General features: G+C 37.3%; 1 protein-coding gene across 3 annotated transcripts in view; it reads left to right on the top strand.

Moving 5' to 3' along the window:
* MAMDC4 (MAM domain containing 4) overlaps window positions 1–20474 on the top strand; it is a 58826-nt gene that overhangs the window by 16785 nt on the left and 21567 nt on the right. For all 3 annotated transcript variants that reach the window (XM_072430097.1, XM_072430095.1, XM_072430096.1), the window contains exons 5-16: window positions 329–471; window positions 1201–1285; window positions 1823–1942; window positions 3371–3484; window positions 5919–6007; window positions 7103–7255; window positions 11260–11344; window positions 11512–11595; window positions 14636–14725; window positions 17313–17444; window positions 18382–18512; window positions 20359–20464. In XM_072430097.1, the coding sequence (XP_072286198.1) occupies window positions 329–471; window positions 1201–1285; window positions 1823–1942; window positions 3371–3484; window positions 5919–6007; window positions 7103–7255; window positions 11260–11344; window positions 11512–11595; window positions 14636–14725; window positions 17313–17444; window positions 18382–18512; window positions 20359–20464 (1332 nt within the window). The remainder of the gene's footprint in view (window positions 1–328; window positions 472–1200; window positions 1286–1822; window positions 1943–3370; window positions 3485–5918; window positions 6008–7102; window positions 7256–11259; window positions 11345–11511; window positions 11596–14635; window positions 14726–17312; window positions 17445–18381; window positions 18513–20358; window positions 20465–20474) is intronic.

Here is a 20474-nt window from a genome sequence, read left to right as displayed (position 1 = left end):
CTGCAACCAGAAAGTTGTTATAAAGGTTTCTCATGTTGAAAAGGTTGAGTAAGGCTGGACTAAAGCAGTCTGTAAATTACTTCCAATATGTTATACTGACCAGATTTGACAGTTGCAACCACTTTGAGCACTTATCAACCATTGGTATTAAGCCAATATATAACACAGTTTGCAACCTATAGTTTATATCGACACTCTAAAATAGATGTTGGTAGGTGTCATTGAGGCGATATGGTTGTTTTTGCATTTAAAGAATACTTGAAATATACTGAAGTCTGCGTGCTGAGTAAAATAGATCTATTTATGGTGATATCTTTTAATTTCCCAGATTCTTCTCAGGTGAATGGGAGCCTGTCTGTACAGCTGGTAGACAGCACTCAGACCTATACCTCATGGACTAGTTTGCGGAGCAGTTTGTCTTCATGGAGAAGAGCAATTATTTACACTGGCAGGATCTCAGGGGACTTCCAGGTCTGTTGTACAGTGTTGTAATAAATTGTCTGTATTGGTGTTATCTCTGGGAAATTTCAAGTGAGTTGTAGGTTCTAATAAGTCTTTAGGTGGAATTTCTATTGGAGGTCAGTGAAGGTGCTTTAGGGAAAGACATAGGGCCTGAAAGCTCTCCAAGGCTGGGGAGAATACACTTTTAGAAGTGAACTGGGCGGTCCAGAAAACAAGGAATAGATTTTTTAAACTCATTGCCATTTGCTAGCAAACATTTTGAATCCTGGACTAGATCCATTCCAGGTTTGCTGGATCACCCAGCTTCACCGATGAAAGTGTATTCTCTCCAGCCTTGGAGAGCTTTCATAAATCAGGGTCATAGGAAGGCCTTTAGAGAAAGAACCTGGCACTGCTTCAAACATGAATACCCAACAGTAGTTTTTTTTCCCATCCCTTTATTTTAATAGTGTTGCGTATATAAATTTGCTTTTTTGATCAGCTATGAGGTTGGTCTGCAAACAGAACTCTCCCTTCTATCGGTGGTGGAATGGTACTCTTTGTGTGGGGAGTAGGTGTCTTTCTGTGGTTTAGTGAGTCTTTCTGCAAATATGAGAGGGTACTTTCTGCACAGTGGGATAAGACAGGAAGCCTTCTGCAGCCTTGGGAGTATCTTGTGTACAGTGGGGGGCATCTGAACAGTCACTGGATCTTCACAAATCTATTCACTATCTTAATAGACTGATAAATATTTCACAGGTTATTGTCACAGCCTCACGAGATGCTTTCAGCTCGACAGACCTCGCTGTGGATGACATTGAATTCCGCCACTGTGCTCTTTCAGGTATTACAGCAGCCTATTTATAATAGGGTATGGAGCTTAGCTGACCAACTCTAATCCTCAAAGGCCAGAAACAGGAAAGGATCTTCATGTAAATGTTCTGACTCTTAGTAAATCATGGCTTACTAAAAGTATTGCTGTCTGCATTAGAAATACTAAAAAACATAATATGTGTGAGGATCATGGCCCTCGAGGACTGAAGTTAGACGGCCCTGGTATAAAACATGGAACATTTTTTTTTTAACATTCAAACCCCCCAGAAATGGAGAGAAAGTCTGTTGTATATAGCAACCATTCTATTTTACACAGCAGGTTATAAAATGGCTTACTTTTCCAACTGTGCTCCAGAGTGTTTCTCTACCCTACAATTAAGGGTGTCCACAGGAGTGTCCCATATTGACAATAGCAACTTACTAGCATCTTTTTCTTCTTATTTGTTTTTGTAACATACATTTGGTGAATGAAAAGGGGAATCTTGACAAGTGAACCTGCCTTTATTCAGTTACATGACAAACATACATATGTTTGTGCATTTTTCAGATCTGCAGGATAAATGTGCAGAAGGACAATTTCTTTGTGCTCGAGGCAGCTGTGTGGAGGAAGGGGCTCGCTGTGATGGAACAGATGATTGTGGTGACAATTCAGATGAAGCAAACTGTGGTGAGTGGTTAAGATGTCGCGGTGGGCTATTTAACTATGTACCGTATTTTTCGGACCATAAGACGCACTTTTTCTTCCCCAAAACTGGGGGGGAAAAGTGGGTGCGTCTTATACACCGAATACATATTAAATATACCGGTAATTAAAAAAAATCATACTCACCCGATCCCGCGATGCTGTGGGCTTCTTCAGAAGGGGATACATTGACACAGAGTGATTTTTTAGTATTTTGTTCAGAATCTTTTTTTTCTAGGTTTTTCTCCTTTAAAATTGGGTGCGTCTTATAGGCCGGAGCGTCTTATAGTCCGAAAAATACGGTAATTATTCCTAACAAGCAGGAAACAAAATTTAAAACAAAAATGTAATTCACTTTCAAATCCAGACCCCCACACTGAATTCACAGTCAACATTACTAAACATTTCCCTAGAAACACATCAACTTTAATATAGTTACTTACATCACTTTTTTATGATTTGAAAATCTCATAGTTTTGTCTGTCTTTAGTGGCCAGCTTTTTCGTCTGTGTTCTCTGAGCAGGCCCACCTATGATATCCGCATCAGGTTTTATTGCATTGCATCTAGAGTTTAAAGTAAAATTGTTGCCAAGATGTTGCTGTTAATGAGAAATCCGTGGAATGGAAGGCACTGGTGACATAACCTTCCCAAGGGGCAGCTAGTACCAGTACCAGAAAAAATGCAAAGGTTCATTGGGAATTTAATAGGTCACATATAGAGCTAAGGGAGCCTGACCTTTCCTTAACTTCATTTTGGTGTGTGCCTAATATGGGTCTGTGACTCCAAAGCATTTTAGGTAGACAAAACAAACATTTTCAGGAGGTAAGCTTTATTTCTGTTATACCAGTTGTTCTTTACTTTGTAATCCCAAGGCTTTTATATTCCAGGTTTGCTGCTTGTTCATCATTCAGAATAACATAGACCAGGTTCCATCCTCCCATTGGGCCTGGATAAGTGTGATACCACTATATTTGAATTGCCTTCATCCCATATGGGAACTGTTTGCACATAATGCACATTCCTGGGTAAACAGAGGCTTTTGTTAATGGTCACATATTGTATAAAAATTATAAGCACAGAAGTAAAATGCATGACATTTTCGGTTATGACACAGAGTGTTTTAGTCTCACCATCATCCTTGCTCACTTTGCCTGTCATTGGCTAAAAATCAAATTTTTCCTCCCATGGTCCTTTTTAGATATAGTCAACACTGCAGCTGTTTCACTTGTATCACTTTAATTTGTCAGCATATTTAAGGGCAGACTTGTGTGGCCTATGTTGAACATTGATATTCTTCTCTTTATTTTGTCAGTATTTGTTTTAGGAATCAAAGAGAGGGTGGTTGTTGTGTACAAAACTGTTCTCTTGGACATTTTGGCTTAATATACTGTATCCCTCTTACTTCATTATAGATACCCACCACTGCAACTTTGAGGTGGACAATTGTGGCTGGGAGTCTAAGTGGGAAAGAGTTAATGGGGTTAGCTCCAGGCCAGGTCGAGATCACACTGACAACAAGAGATCAGGTAAGACTCAATGCCTTTCAGCTACAGTCTGCAGGACACAGGAATAGGAGTTAGACAACACATATTTTTATTTTAATCTTTTACACACATCTTACCTGCATTACCTTTAAACCCCAATGGATAGTACATTTTGTTGTAAACTGCATGACAGATGCAGTAAGCAAGACTTTTTTTAATGCAAGAAACCTCTCTAGTAGATTAGAGGTTATATTAAACCTCTAAACTTTTTTTTCATTTTCTTTGTAACCTGTCTTTAATATTTGTTGCATCCCCTCATTTTCATTTTTAACATGCCTAAACAGTGGTGCAATTAAGCACATTTAAGTTTGGCTTGCCAACATTAAAGGGAACAGGTCTCAAATAAATCCAAGCTTCTTAGTTATATAAGGTTTTTTTAATAATAACGTACTTATTTACCCTTTATTACCTTAGTTTACTTTTCATTTCTAATTAACTCCCCCAACCCTTAGCTAATAATTGTATAACTTATTCATAGTAGGTCAGGTTGAAAAAAGTACATCCATCAAGTTCAACCGCTAGGTAAATAAACATATCCCAGATATACAACCCTATGGACATAGTTGGTCCAGAGAAAGGCAAAAAAAACTCTGGTACAATTTGCTCCAACAGGGGAAAAAATTCCTTTCTGATTCTATGAGGCAATCAGATGTTCCCTGGATCAACAGTCACTGTTATTTTTACTTTAACCACCTGGCCGTTAAACCCGACCTTGGTTCGGGGTAAAAACACTTGCAAAAAGTGTTAAACCCGAACTTTTCTCAGGTGGTTACAAATATAAACAAACGTTATATTGCAATCTGATTGTCATAAATTGTATGACAATCGGATTACAACTGAAAGAAAATACTTACCCGGTCCGCGCAGCTCCTCCGGACACGTCTGTCCTCTTCCTTCTTCTTCCTGCGAGTGCAGTGACGATCTCCGGGGTTTCCCGGTGACGTCGCTGCATGCATCGGTGTGGGAGGCGGGGCGGGAAATTTAAATAACTTTGTATTGAACTCAATACAAAAAAGCTGTATTGAGTCCAATACAAAGAAATCTTTTTATAATATATATATAATTGTATTATATATATAATATAAAAGGTACTGTACATATACATTACATTATACACTATTTTTTTTTAAAGATTTTTTTTTAAAGATTTTTTTTTTATGTTTCAGAAAAAAAAAATTTATTATTAAATTTATAAAATTTTGGACATATTTCGGTGAGTTATGCGGTAATTCGGTGAATTATAAGTAATTATTGAGTAATTCTGTGAATTATAGCCTACAATCTAAAGTAAATTTCCATGCGAAAAATTTAACACTTTTTGCATGGAAGTACGGAAGTTCGGAAGGAATTAGAGCACCCGGCAATCGCGTACGCGCCCCTCGGCGATTCCTGATGATGTCCGTGCATGCGCCCGCCGATGGGGGTTGTAGCGGGAAATTCAAATATTTTGTATTGGATTGAATACAAAGTCCTGTATCCAGTCCAATACAAAATAATACAAAATATATTTGTGTGGTTTTGTCTATAGGTATGTGAGGTTGGACTGTTTTAAAATTTACCACACTAGGGAGGTGTTTTACAAAAATGTATTACTATCCAGTATAACGAATTATTGCATTTTCAGTATTTTTGATTTATTTATGTATTCTTGTTTAAGCTGATTTTTTTGTTTTTTATTTAATTTTATTAAAAGTAATTTTTTTTTTTTTTACATGATTGTGCGTTTTAAACTTGTTTTATATTCATGATATCTACTAGACCCCTATTCGGACATATTTCTGTAAGTTACAGGTCTACAATTTAAAAAAAAATTTCATGAAAAACAGCGTACCGCTTTTGGTACAGAAATCTAGACATCAGTGAAACGCCCAGATGGTTAAAGCTTTAATACCCAGTTATATTCTGTGCTTCTAGAAAAACATCCAGCTATTTCTTAAAGCAATCTATGGTAGTTGCTGAAACTACTTCCTGAGGGAGCCGATTCCACATTTTCACAGACCTTACAGTGAAGAATCCCTTCCTTATCGGAAGCCTAAACTTCTTTTTTTCCAGATTTGGTTCAGCTAATAACTCCTCATAGCTGAGCTCCTCCATTCCATGTATTAATTTAGTTGCCATACTCTGCACTCTCTCCAGTTGAACAATGTCTTTTTTGTGAACTGGTACCAAAACTGGACTGCATATTCCAGATGTGGTCTGACCAATGCTTTGTACAGGGGCAGCAATATGTTTCCATCTCTGCAGTCTATTCCTCTTTTGATACAAGAAAATACTTTGCTAGCTTTATGTATTGCTGCAGTTTTTTTTCAATACAGAATTATTTTTGTGTATAACTTTGTAAAAACCATTATTTGTGCCAGAAATGTAATGTTAGTTTTCTTCTGCATCCTTTAACATGCTCTTTAATAAATTTCAGGTTTCTTCTTGCGTGTTCCACAAAAGGACACAGTAGTCAGCACAATGACAAGTCCCCAGCTGCAGGCAGACAGCACCTTGCCATGCTTTGTAAGTGGTGCTTCACAGTAAAATTCTTATAATGCTAATTTTAAGAAACAATAGCAAATTGGAGTTTCAAACACTTGTAACATGTTTTGTACTGCAATAAAATACTCAAGTTGTTTATTTTTTTCTGAGCTTACTGAGGAGCACACTCTAAGAGAGCACATAGTAAAGAAGGCATTCATGGGATGTTGCTAGGGATGTTGCTGAAACCTACCATTTAGCTCATAGGGCCACGATCTAAAAATGTGCCAGGCCTTGTAATAAATATATATGCAAATCATTGCTTAAATTTTGATTTGAGTTAATTCTACCATGTACACATTCACAAGTTACTGCATTTTCCTCTTGATGATTTTTGTAGCTTTGGGTAGAGTAAAGAATGGGTACATTTTTGGAATGGGTATCATTACATGTGTGCATTTTTAGTACCACTTAGTTTAGCCACCAGGTGTCATGTGCAAGTTCTAAATCACTCCATTTAAAGCTTGGTGGGGCTGAGAACCATTCCCAATTGAATACTTGTAAATACTGAGTATCATTTTTGGCCTTGGTAGAGTGGAGCAATGGAATGCTTAAAGAAAGGTAAGTAAGTGTTGCTGGATTGAGTAGCAGTACAGTATGGACAAAGCACAAGTATTGATTTGGTACTGGTTTAATGATTTTTCTTCCAGCCAGTAACACATTTTTAGTTCTATGATTATAACTATGCTCACTCACTACATTGTTTATGAAAGAGCAATGTTGTCACCCTAGAATGCTTTCTTGATTTGAAATATAGACACTTGCCCTTTGTATATTCATAGTATATTCCGAAAGATCATTTGTAATTTACAGAAGAGAACTGGTAGCATTTGAGATTTCAGTACTCAGGAAGTTAATTTCTAGCAAATGTAAAATGTAAAAAGTATTTATTTATTTAGCAGCAAATTTACTAAAGACCGGTAAGCAATACAGTATATTACATTTTGTTTATAGAATAGGGTTTTTATTTTAAATAGCAATCCTTGTGACCTGCAAGCTTGTACCCCCAGGATAACTTGGTCATTTTTTTAAACTGGGTTGCCTTTTGTCTGTTAAGCTGTATGTTTCTGTCAACAGCTTGTGTTTTATTACCTCTTGGATGGCTCCAGCTCCAGCTCACTCGTGATCAAAGACTCTGGAAATAATGTTCTGTTACAGAGAAATGGAAACAGGGGACCTGTATGGCTCCGAGAAAAGATTGTCCTTCAGAATATTAATCAGAACTTCCAGGTATCCTTTCATTTATTATTTGTACAGTGGTAGACAAGGTCAAACAGAGGGGACGCTGTGACATTAGCAGTTGAGACACCATGATTTGTCTTTCTACTGCACATTATTTGAATACTGTCTTCAGAAAGCAATACCTTGGTAGTTATTTGGAAGAGGGGCCCCCTTGCATTAGTGGCCAGTGGAGAAAAGTCTCCTTACATTTGTGGTCAGTGGAGCAAGGCCTCCTTAGGATGCCATCTTACATTGGTAATACTTATGCATTTGGTGTAGCTAACCATCCATTTGTTAATACAGTAATATTTTCCCAATTAATTGGATAAGTGCCAAAGCCTTTATCGTCCACAACTTGGACTAAACTCAATAAACCGGAAACTTCTGTATAGGTATTGAGTCAAAAAGCGGGGTCTCATCCCAATGCGTTTCGCCCAAATGGGCTTCCTCGGGGGATAATGGAGACCCTAAAACTGCAACAATGACTGGTTTGAGTAACATTACAAAGAAGATAAAAGTATACATATATCATATTAGTGTGCATATTGATACAAAGTGTAACAACTTTTGTGCTATTGCTAGAGGTAATAGATATGTACTTACTTATGTACAGTAATGGAATTGTGCCAATTGGATCATAAAAGTATGTCAATAATTGGTAAAGATGGATGTGCCAATCATGAAATCGCTGAAGCGCTCTAACAAAGAGAAAAATGTATGTAGGAAATACCACATGGTAAGAATGATAATGTAATAAGGAAAAATAATGAAGTAAATAGAGAGTACTTGGGTCTCAGACTTGATGTATATAGATCTAAGGGAACTCACTGATTCTTATAGATTAATGTGACGGATCTGATGAGTAAAATGAGAGAATAGGAACACATATGGTTATAATAGCAGAAGGAGGAGTAATCTGATTTAATTAAGTGGGAGCACTTACAAATTGCTTGTGGGTGTGATTAATTAAAGTTCATATTTTCTTAGACCTGTCACAGTGACTGTATAAAAATAAAGAAATAAATTGGTTGTTAGTCGTGAATGTAAATTAAAAATAGATGCAATATATAAAACATCCACTGGATGGCATACCTCGTACATAACTTGTAGATAATAGAAGCCGTGTGATCTATATTCGGACGATACTTCAGAGGAATGGATGCCAGGATGTAGATAGGTGAATCCTAAAGTAAAGGGTTCTCATATAGATATTATAGGATAAGTGTATGTAACAGTTGTTAACATGTAAACAGTAAGGCCCCCAATACACTACTATCTAATGCAATAACTGTAGGAGTAGATAAAGATGTGAATTTACAGTGTTGGCTCGTCCTTAAATGAAGAAAACTTAATTGGGAGATTGATTGCCACTGTGTAGTGTGGGCAGGGAAGCAGCATGAGGGCGGCTTCCGCCCTTCTCTTGTGTATTGTTTATAGAAAGATGACACACCCCTGTGTGCAGAGAAATCTAAGAGTTATCATAGCCTAGCATTGAAATTACACTGATAGAGATGAATCTCTAATCTCTTTATTATCACCAATATATCACTGCAGATGACTGATGGTAAAAACTTATAAGGGTAATATTATTATTCATAAGAGTGATACAATTATGTTATTACATTATTACAGTGTTATAGCGATTTAATATAAAAAGAATAGAAATATATTCCTAAGAGATGACAACATGGATGAAATAGGTAATAGCAAATGTAACAGTTTCCATCTAACATAGGTACAATTGATTATCATAGAAATATTACTACATAGACACTATATAACCACAATAGTAGCCTTAGTACAAGAAATTCATAGTGAATAGGTAGATGTTATCCATTTTACAGAAATAAAAAATGAAATAAACACGTTTAATACCTAACGCAAAATGGTATTTCAACATACTGATAAAGTAATGAATCGAGAACCAAAAAATTAATTTGGTTAATGATCATAGTTTGTGTACATAACTTAGGATGTATTAATAAGCTCCTTGTCTCAATGTCCCCACCCACCTAGTAAAATAAAAGAGGGCCCTCTTCCATATGGTGGGCCCAGGGTCCTATGCTAATGTACCAAACCCTAACGAGAGAGAAAGGAGATTAGTGATAAGCCACTATATTGGTGCCATCACTACACTGTCGCCTAAGCGGGGTCTCCCATCCCTCGTAGGGCATAGACTGCATAAAAGGAGCTACTATAAAACACAGTTTATATCACTTAAACAGTATGAAATAGAAGGTTTGAAATTTAAAGTTGGACTAACATAGTAGTGAGAGTCCATATGAATAGTGAGTATTAGAGTTTGATTCCAGTAGCTTTCATTCTAGATATTTATAAAAAGGGTTCGAATGAGATCATGTCATTTAATCCAGGAGGATAAATGGCATTTAATTGATGAATCCATTTATTTTCCAATTTTAAGAGGGCCTTGTCTATGTTTCCACCTCTGTTGTTGGGGGAGAGTTGTTCTAAAAGAGAGAGAAAGATATTGCTTTAATGTCAAAGTTATGAACCAGACCAACATGATGGCTTATTGGTGTGGTCATTTTTCCAGTATTATTGAGATACATACATTTTCTAAGTGCTCTTCTAGTTTTCCAAACATAGAATCTGCCACATATGCAGAAAATAATGTAGATGATTCCAGTTGATGAACAATCTATGCTTTGTCTAATCTTATGGTTCTAATGTTGGGAAGGGTAAAGCATGATTGTTTGTTCAACCAAGGACATTGGGGACATTTTCCAAATCTGTGGGTGCCAAAATCATTATACGTTGTAGAGCAAGATTCAGAATAATGACTGTGTACTAATTTATCTCTAAGAGATGGTGATTTGCGGTAAGTGATGTTAGGGTGCTTCTTTAGGTATTTAGAGGTGCAGGAATCACTTAATATTATATGCCAGTGCTTTCTCAGGATCTTATTCACCCCTTCATGCTGATTGTACATACATTGGTATTCATACATTGGTAGTCAGAAAAGAACAGTTCTCTTACATTAGTAGTCATTGAATAACTGTGCCCTTACATTGGTAGAAGTGGGGAAGTACTCCTTACATTAGTAGTGACTGATAAGGAGTACCATTACATTGGAAGTCATTGGAGTAGAACCCCTTTTATAGATGAACACTGGAGAAGGGCCCCTTACATTAATATCCAGTAAGAAAGTCCCTCCTTATATTGGTGGAAGGGGTTCCCTTACATTTATATTTATTAAAAAAAATTTTTTATTTGTGGTCAGTGAAGACAAGACCACTTATATTAATGATACGAGGAGAAGGGCTTTCTTACATTAGCAGTCAGTAAAGAATCCCAACTTACTTTAGTGGTTAGTTTCGAGAAAGGTTTCCTTTATATTAGCAGTCATTAAAGAAGGCCCCTTTACTTTAGTAGTCAATATAAAAGTGATTACTTACATTGGTATTCATTGGTTGCTTACAGCAAGGCATGAAGAAATGCTGATATAATACACTGGCTGTAATAGGTGGGTAAATTGCTGCAAATATCTGGCAACTGATTGAAGAATTTCTAAGATGTTGTAGCATGAAACATAAATTTGTAACCGATTACTCTTCAAGCTTTTGCCTGATTTATTATTCATAAATTTGCTCTGAAAGGTTCCTGTAAAACTCCCAAGCATGTATTAGTATTTTGTCTCCTAAATCTTTATATACATTTTTGCAGTTTTGGGTGTGAAGTGATTGCATTTGGGGAATGGAAAATGAACATAACTACAGTTTGGACAGTACATCATTGGAAATAAATGATCTCTATACGTCCCAGGAAAATAATGTATTAACTTTTGTTCTTTACAATCGTCAGAACTTAAAAAAAAGAATATTCTTTCAAAGTAATAAACTTAAAGTGAAACATTGTATATTATATTTGAAAATTTCCATGCAGCTAGCAGGTGGAACTCTCTGCTCCTTCACAAATTTTCCAGAATATTGGTCAACCACCTTTATTAAAAATTAAATGTTGCTACCCTTTTTGACCTCTGGTCTGTTTTTCAGATTAGCATTGAAGGCGTTGTTGGAAGTGAGAATGATACTGTGGCTCTTGATGATCTTATTCTGTCTTCTGGATGCAAAGTACTAGGTAAGTGGGAGGAGCCTTGTCCTTGGCAGCAGAGTTACTGGGCATTCCACTCGCCTGTAACAGGATGATGCTGGTTAATGTAGAACTAAAAAATTTACCATACCTTCCTAATCTTTTACTTAAGTTTTTCATTTTTTTGACTGTACAATGATTTCTCATTTCTGCAGGAAACTCTACTACAAATTTATTTGGATCACCATCCCTGCCTAAACAATCAGAGATTAATGTCAGAGAAATCTGCAACAAAGTTGGTAAGATATTGTCATCTCTGTACTTTAAAGCAAACCCATCAGAGTACGTTTGCATTATGTCCCCTGACTCAGTGAGTACACCTTCATCATGTTCATTGCTTCAGTGAACCCATTGCAGCTTCATCATGGCTTTAGACACAATAATCACACCTCTACTGCATAAAGCCACCTGACTAAAGGTGCGTACACACTTCCAATTTTTATCGTTCCAATCGAACGACGAACGATCGATTGGGCAAAAAATCGTTCGTAAAAAAGTAACCAACGACGCCGACGAACGAGGAAAGTCGCTGGAAACGAAGGACCGGACCGGCGGATCGGATTGGACGACGATCGTTGAACATCGTTCGTGTGTACGGTCGTTCGTTGATCGTCCATGTTCAGAGCATGCGTGATGAACGAACGTCCGTTCACTTTCCTGTCGTGCACATAGTTCCTCTATCGCTCAAACGATCGTATCTATTGTGTGTACAATATCTACGAACGATCGTGTCGTTAACTCTATGTGCAGTATCGGTGCTATACGATCGTTCATATATATCGTGCAGGAACGTTCGTCGTTCGTTTTCCGACGATAATAATTGGAAGTGTGTACGTAGCTTTAGTTAGCACACCTGTGTTGCATCATGAATACCGACACAGTGAGAACACATATGCTACATCAAGCTTATTGACATGCATCATGGACACTGACTCAGTGAATAGGTGCACTGTTGTTTCATTTCATTCATTGACTCCGTAAGGACATCATGCCCATTGACTCAGTGACTACACATCTAGCTCCACTTCCTGCATTTGATTATTGAGAGAGGATATTTAGCTAGAGTAGGAAATGTACAAGTATGTGGAGGCATGCAAAGTAGCAAACCCTTAAAAATAAATGTAAGTTTATGAGGAAGTAGGTAAACAGGTAGACAGTGGAATAGCAGTTGATATAGTGTAGTTGGACTTTGCTAAAGCATTTGGCACAGTACCCCACAGACGGTTAATATGCAATTTAGGGTCAAAAGGTTTAGAAAAGTCAATCTGTAAATGAATAGAGAACGGTCTTAAGGACCGCATCCAGAGAATAGTGATTATTGATTCATACTCTGAATGGTCCAAGGTTATTAGTGGTGTACCCCAGGGTTCAGTGTTGGGACCTTTACTGTTTAACATCATTTAAAACCATTTCTGTTTGCAGATGACACCAAACTATGTAATGGAATTATGTCCGTACAGGATGTCTATAATCTACAAGCAGACCTGGATGTACTGTTTGATTGGGCAGCCAAGTGGCAAATGACATTGATTAAAGATGAATGTAAAATTATGCACTTGGGCGCTAACAACATGCATGCTTCATACTGTCTAGGGGGAATACATTTGGGGGAGTCAGAAATGGAAAAGGATCTGGGGATTCTGGTAGTTCATAGACCTAATAACAGCATTCAATGCCAAGCTGCAATATCTAAAGCTAGCAAAATACTTTCTTGTATTAAAAGAGAAATAGACTGCAGAGATGGAGACATAATCCTGCCCCTGTACAAAGCATTGGTCAGACCACATCTGGAATATACAGTGCAGTTTTGGGCCCCAGTTCACAAAAAGGACATTGTGGAATTGGCAGGAGTGCAGAGAAGGGCAACTAAACTAATAAAAGGAATGGAGGAGCTCAGCTATGAGGAGAGATTAGCTGAACTGAATGTATTCTCCCTTAAAAAGAGACGTAAAGGGGGGATATGATCACCCTGTATAAATATATAAACGATCCATATAGAGAACTCTCTTCCCCATTATTCACTTTGAGATCATTACAAAAAACAAGAGGGCACTCCTTGCGTCTGGAGGAAAAGAAGTTTAAGCTCCGGATGAGGAAGGGATTCTTCACTGTAAGGTCTGTGAAAATGTGGAATCGGCTCCCTCAGGAAGTAGTTTCAGCAACTTCTATAGATTGCTTTAAGAAAAAGCTGGATGTTTTTCTAGAAGCACAGAATATAACTGGGTATTAAGGCTCCAAAGTAAAAGATAACAGGGACTGTTGATCCAGGGAACATCCGAATGCCTCATGAAATCAGGAAGTAATTTTTTTCCCCTGTTGAAGTAAGTTGTACCAGGGTTTTTTTTGTCTTCCTCTGGACAACCTAACCTAACCTTTTCAACCTAACCTACTATGTAACTACTATGTAAATATGCAAGTATTTACTGTCAATTCTAAAGCTAGGTACACACGGTGTTGTATGTACAACACTTGTTTATGCATCGTGCAGTGCATAGTCGTTGGAAAGGATTGTGAAAGATCCTTTCCAATGACTATATCTGGAAGTGTGTACGCGGCTTTAGTAACAGTTCAGTAAAACATTTGTTTTTTCTTTTTGATGATTCCACACCAGAAATGACATAGCAAGTATCAAAGCTTGTTTTGAAAAAATTAAAGCATCCAGACATTTGTTAGCAATTGTTTAAAGTAAAAAGTTAGGTCCTGTTTAATCATGAGTTAGATATGTAAAACTGTGCAAAATGTACCTGTCATTTGTAAAGAGCAGAGACAACAGTGGCAACCTTTAAAATAAACATATATCTAGCAGAAATTGAGAGGTGTAGGGGCAATACACAATGCAGCACAAATGTTCCCCTGCACACTTTTAAGCTGGCCTTAAAAAAAAAACCTAAACTGTTTCAGCTGCTCACTTATGCAGTGCAAAACTTTGCTTTTAAACTGAATATATTTTGTTGCCTAGCACGAAAGTGTATTGAGGATCATTTATACTTCTATTTGTAAAAAGCAGCTTCAGCTCCTATAGAGGATTGTTGTAAGTTACATGACCCAGAGCATTTGTGATTTGTGATGTCACTAGAATCTTCGTTTTTTTTTTATGTTAGCAGTTCTAGGTCACATGACCCAGTGACGTATGATATATTAAAAAAACAGGTATGCTTTTGCACAATACCTGTTACCCCAGATTACTTAAAAAGACCTAACTTTTTTACAGGTTAAGTTTGTGTGTGATATTTTAGTGAGAATATTTTGGTTTTACTAAACTTTTCATTTTATTGCTAGAAATATTTGATTTTAAAAAAGGTGTGGAAGGATGGACAGATGTCAGCATTGGACAACTAAAATGGGAGAATTCTAAAGGAGGAGATGTCGGTAAGCAATGCTTTCATGTCATCAATACATGTAAGATGTATAGTCTTATAGACAAAAGCAAAATTTTGTAAAAAATGTGGCAACAAGTTAAATGTTCTTCTTCCTACGTCAAAATCCTGATTCCCCTTTAAGCATAGTGCTTAATAATTATATTTTGTTTAAATAATAAAGCAGTTAGCAGAAGTCTAAGCATTTATTGCTTGTGATGTCATAACTTCAAGGTGACTTCTGTGGAGGCATGGGGTAGAAGGGAGGCCCATAATGTGGAGGAAGCAATTCTCTTCTCAGTTACTACCTCTGTAGCTGGAAAGCTGTTAGGGCTGCACCCCCTGGCAGGTGACATGGTATTACCTGGGGCACAGAGTTCAAATGTCTCCTGGTTTTCACCAGAGCATATCTACAAGGGGTGATGGGCTGGTAACCCTTATGCCCATTAAACTTCCTTGCTGCAGGGAAAACAACAGGTCACAGCCCCCAGGCTCTCCCCATCGGGGTCAAGCGGAACAGATAGCTTTGGTGTAGGGACAGTCTACTAGGTAGACAAGAAGGCAAGAGACAAGGTCAAGATGGACTGAGACCAGGGCAAGTCACAAGCAAGAATCAAGGTCTAGATGGTCCAAGGTCAGGGCAGGCAGAAGACAAGAAAGCTGGGTCAAGGTCAAAGCAAAGTCAGGTATCTAGAAAGGCAATATCAGGCAGAGTATAACTGTGTAAAGTCTCAAGTAACACGCTGAGGATCGAGCAACCAGAGCTTGGATAAAGAGGTTTACCGTATGTACTTGAGTATAAGTCGATCCGAGTATAAGCCGAGGTACCTATTTTTACCATAGAAAACAGGAAAAATTGATTGACTCGAGTATAAGCCGAGGGTGGGAAATGCTGCAGCTACTGGCAAGTTTCAATATTCAAAATAAATATGAATAAAATTGCATAATACGGCCATTACAGCCATAATACAATAAACAAATACTATAGTGAGAATTTAGTGGTTAGCTAGGTTATACTACTTACCGTACCTAACCACTAAATTTTCTTTAACCTCCCTGGTTGTATGATTCTGTCCAGAAAAAGCTAAAAGTGGTACAAAGAGGTACTGCATTCAGCCACTGTAGCCCCCCTGGCGTTCTAATTCTCTCCGTATTTCCACGCAAAAAGCGTTACATTTTTTTTTGCATGTAAATTTATTTTACATTGTAGGCCTATAATTATTAGGCATAACTCACCAAAATATGTCCAATATTTAATAAGTTTAATAATAAACAATAACTAAAAAAAAACACAAAAATCTATTTAAAAAAAAATAAAATAGTGAAACATGTATTATAACTGTACAGTAGCATATATAAAAAATATATAATAGAAATATATTTATTATATCTAAAGATTTCTTTGTATTGGACTCAATACAGCTATTTTGTATTGAATCCAATACAAAATTTTTTGAATTTTCCACCACTCCTTCCAACGTCACCTGGAAACCCCGGAAATCGTCTCTGCATTCGGCAGACGTGTGCGGAGGAGCTGGGGGACCAGCAGGATGCCGATGGAACAAGGTAAGTGGGTACTGTGCACTGTAACGGTATTTACTACCGTTCACTATTTTGAATTTGGCCCCGTAGTTACTCTGGCGTGTAGCCACCGTAACTTCGGCGTACCCCCGACAGCTTTTGCGGCCAGCGTATTTCTGCCGCAGCCTGATGACATTGTCATCAAGGGACAGAAACCGCTGGGCGCGGATGCCGGATCAAGTGCTTTTCTGCACCTGACTGGAGTATAAGCTGAGGGTGACTTTTTTTGCACATTTTGGTGCTGAAAAAGTTGTCTTATACTCGGGTATATACGGTGAGTAGTAATACAGGCCATTTGCAGGACTAGATTAAAACCAGGAACTAATCTGTTCATTGGAGGCAGCACATACTCTTCAGATGTGCATAGAGTAAGAGTTCCAAAATAATTGCTGGGGATGCCAAATAAGGGCAAAAAATGCACAGTTAGAGGTAGGCTGAGTTTGCTGCAAGCTTCTAGACAGATGATCTGCAGGTGCAGTGGTAGCAAAAGTTTTCCCTTATTCCACTGAATGAAGCAAGATTTAAGTTAGATACTATGCACAGTAGAAAAACATTTGCTTGTGTTTCTATAATAAAAAAAGCAAAAACAAAAAAAAAAAACTTTTTTCATATATAGCATTAATAAAAATGTAATAGGCTTCTGAATTCCTGATATATGTACAATGGTTGTTTGGTGTAATGGATAATGTTCCTGTCTAGTATACACAAAGTAACAGATTTTAATTAGGTTGTCCGTCAGAGTTTTGAAGATTGTATTGCTGAAAGTTTATCATTAACTTTAGTAACATATACCATTTTTTTTTAATTTAACAAAATAATATTGATATTAGTATACATTTCTTCTGTCCTGCACATGCTGGCCCTTATCATACCTACTATTCACCTGTGGTGCATGTGTATGTTTGTACTGTGTCTTTGCCATGGTGGGCCAGAAACCGCACCCCTCCACCTGGCCTGATAGGGAACCTATAAACTTACATATGTTCATTGTATTATTTGCCATCTACCACTCTTTCTAGGACCGTCCCTAAATGTGATGAAAGCAGAGGGGAATTTAAAAACTCATGCTGAAATTTACAGCCCTTTGGTATGCCCCGTTCAACCCTCCTGTGTTCTGAACCTTACCTACTACTTTAACAGCGGCCCTTCAGGTATTAGATAAATGTGGTATTGTGTTTTTTTTGTAGAGAAACTAAGATTTTATATGTAACTCAGGCGCAGAAACTTCTAAACTGATGAGGTTATATATATATATATATATATATATATATATATATATATTTACACAAACACTTGATAAATGACAGCCAGTACAATGGACTTTGTAGGTAACAATATCAGAAACTGTTTTATTTCAGCAACACTGTGTCCCATGCTCCAATTGAAACCTTGAACTGAGCTGCATGGAAGGGGGTGTCACTGCTCGTACTCATTCGCTTGTGTGTGTGTGTCCAGCTTGAGCTGATGAACTCTGTAGTCTGTTTTTTTTTTTTTTTTTTTTTTTTTTTAATAAAGATGGAAAAGGCAGAGGAAAGCATGTAAAAAGGAACCAAGGGCAATATTTACCTAACTTTAAAAAAACATAAAAGAAAGCTATTATTTTTTAAACTTTACATTTTTCAAAATGTTTTGAACCTGAACAAAATGTTTGCCTAACTATACATTATAGGTTTCTAGTAACAGTGCAGTTCTGTGCACACTCATATATGTTTACATTTAGATGTTAGTATATCCACCTGTACTCGTACAGAACAAGTAATGCCAAAAAGCGAAAAAAGGTCTAAAGCCAACATTTGGAACCATCTGAGATTCAAATTAAGATTACGATAGTGATCTCTTTCTAACTAAAAATTAGACTCTTAAGCAATGCATCCACCAGGTATATTTCCCCTGATCCTGTGGTTGACCCATTCTTCAATATTGTATACAGGGTTGGTAGTTTCTGCCTCTGTTATAACGGAAGCTTGCACTGTGTATTCACCATGGGACTTGGGAGTGTTTTGTTACTTCTCTGCTGTGGCCTGGCTGAGAACCAGGGGGAAAATTTTGATTTCTACTTGTACTTGTGTGATTTGATTTCTATCCTAGGATTCCTAAGTCTAAAAATTCGGAATGCACAGCTTGGCACACATACTCACGTGTGGCACAGCACAGGAGGGAGAAGCACATTATGGAGTACTGTTGCAATTCCTATAGGCGAGAGGACACAACCTTTCCAGGTACAGTTGTTAAGAATATAAAGATTATGGTGTTCAAAAAAAAAAAACAATGAAGAATGGGTTGTATATGGAGGAAATAGGATTTAGGATGGGGTTTAGTATAAGAACAGTGGTTAAGCTTTGGATTGCTTTGGGGCACATTTACTTTTGTTTATTTTAGTAAAGTACCAGTAAACCCGATTCTCAAAAGAATCATAAATTCAAGAATGCCAATCACTTGCAATCATGGAGGGTGGAGCATCCTGGGATAGTTTTCATTTAAATAAATAAATATACCGTATTTGTACTAAAATTAACCAATTTATTAAAAATAAAATTAAAGTTTAATTGTTATATCATTTAAGTCCAAAATGTCTTGGAGTTGCTGTACTCATAACTAAAAAAAATATAAAAGAGTGCAAAGGGTTAAATGAAGTAAATTGGAAACAACAAATTCACAAAATTGTACTTAAATGATATAACAATTAAACTTCAATTTTATTTTTAATGAATTGGTTAATTTTATTACAAATAAATTTATTTATTTAAATGAAAACTTTCCCAGGACGCTTCACCCTCCATGAATAAACTTCAATTTTATTTTGAATAAATTGGTTAATTTTAGTACAAATATCTTTATTTAATTAAATGAAAACTTTCCCAGGACGCTTCACCCTCCATGAATAAACTTCAATTTTATTTTGAATAAATTGGTTAATTTTAGTACAAATATCTTTATTTAATTAAATGAAAACTTTCCCAGGACCCTCCACCTTCCATGATTGCAAGTGATTGCCATTCTTGGATTTACGATTCTTTTGAGAATTGGGGGTTTACTGGTGTATTCCTATAACACAGGTTCCGGCAAACTCTGGCCTTTAGGCCAGATACACCCATCCGGTAGTTCATTCCGGCCTAACATCCCCTGGCCGATTCGGCCTAATGCCAGAGCCACGATCTGTTGCTGGCCAGATCTGCCAGGGGTCGTTAGGAACTGCCAGAGCTCCGGTGCCGCCTCCTTGCTTTGGCTCCCCTATTTACCACGGCAGGCCTGATACTTCCGCCGCCGCAGTAAATCCCGTCTAGTGTGCTCCTGCCCACCCCTGAAATGGCATAGTGGCCATACAAGTTTAATGCTCCGGCTCCGGAGTCACGGGTTGCCAGGCCGGATCGGTCAGGGGACGTTAGACCGGAACGAACTACCGGCTAGGCCATATCTGGCCTAAAGGCCGGAGTTTTGCCGACCCCTGGTTTAGTATATAGGATATTCTATGCATTTTGTTGCTAGAAAATACATTTTAGACAGAAATTACATTCATTCCTATAGAGCTAGTTCACATGAAGCGTGCAGTTTGGTGCATTCAAGAAATAAAGGACATTTTAGTCAGTTAAAATGAATAATAAACACAAAAGGACCTGATTATTTGTTTGTTTTGTAAATAATAATACTATGCCTTATAATTATTTTTTTGTGCTAAAAACAAAAAGCATGGAAATTGATGTGGGATTCTGTGGATATCACTGGGACAGGAAGTAAGGGAAAATCTCACTAATATGGTCACAGATAGAATACATTTTTTATCCTCCCCCTTCCAAAACCAGGAAGAAACAATTGTGCTGATATTAGGCTTTCAGCAACCCAGGAAGAGGAAGGTAATTTTTTTTATCAGTAACATAATTACAGAAAAGGATGCATTAGTATTGGAATGTCTCAGAATAAGAAGAGGACCAGAGTGAAAGGATATTGTTAAAATTTGAAGTGTAGTTATAACTGACCCATTACTGAAAACCACAGGGCTTCTATGTGTTCAACAAATGAAAAAATAATTATTGCTGACCTTGCATGTATTACTGTTTGTGGTTTCAGCTGGTGCTATCTGGATCTGTGGACCCCCACCCAGCAGGAAATTGGAGGGCTCTAGTGGAAAAAATACAGTTTATAGGTTGCATGAATGACTCTCCCAATGATACAGGTACAAACAC

The sequence above is a fragment of the Pyxicephalus adspersus genome, chromosome Z, assembly GCF_032062135.1.
Source record: "Pyxicephalus adspersus chromosome Z, UCB_Pads_2.0, whole genome shotgun sequence".
Classification (NCBI taxonomy): domain Eukaryota; kingdom Metazoa; phylum Chordata; class Amphibia; order Anura; family Pyxicephalidae; genus Pyxicephalus; species Pyxicephalus adspersus.
This window is presented reverse-complemented; position numbering and strand designations above follow the sequence as displayed.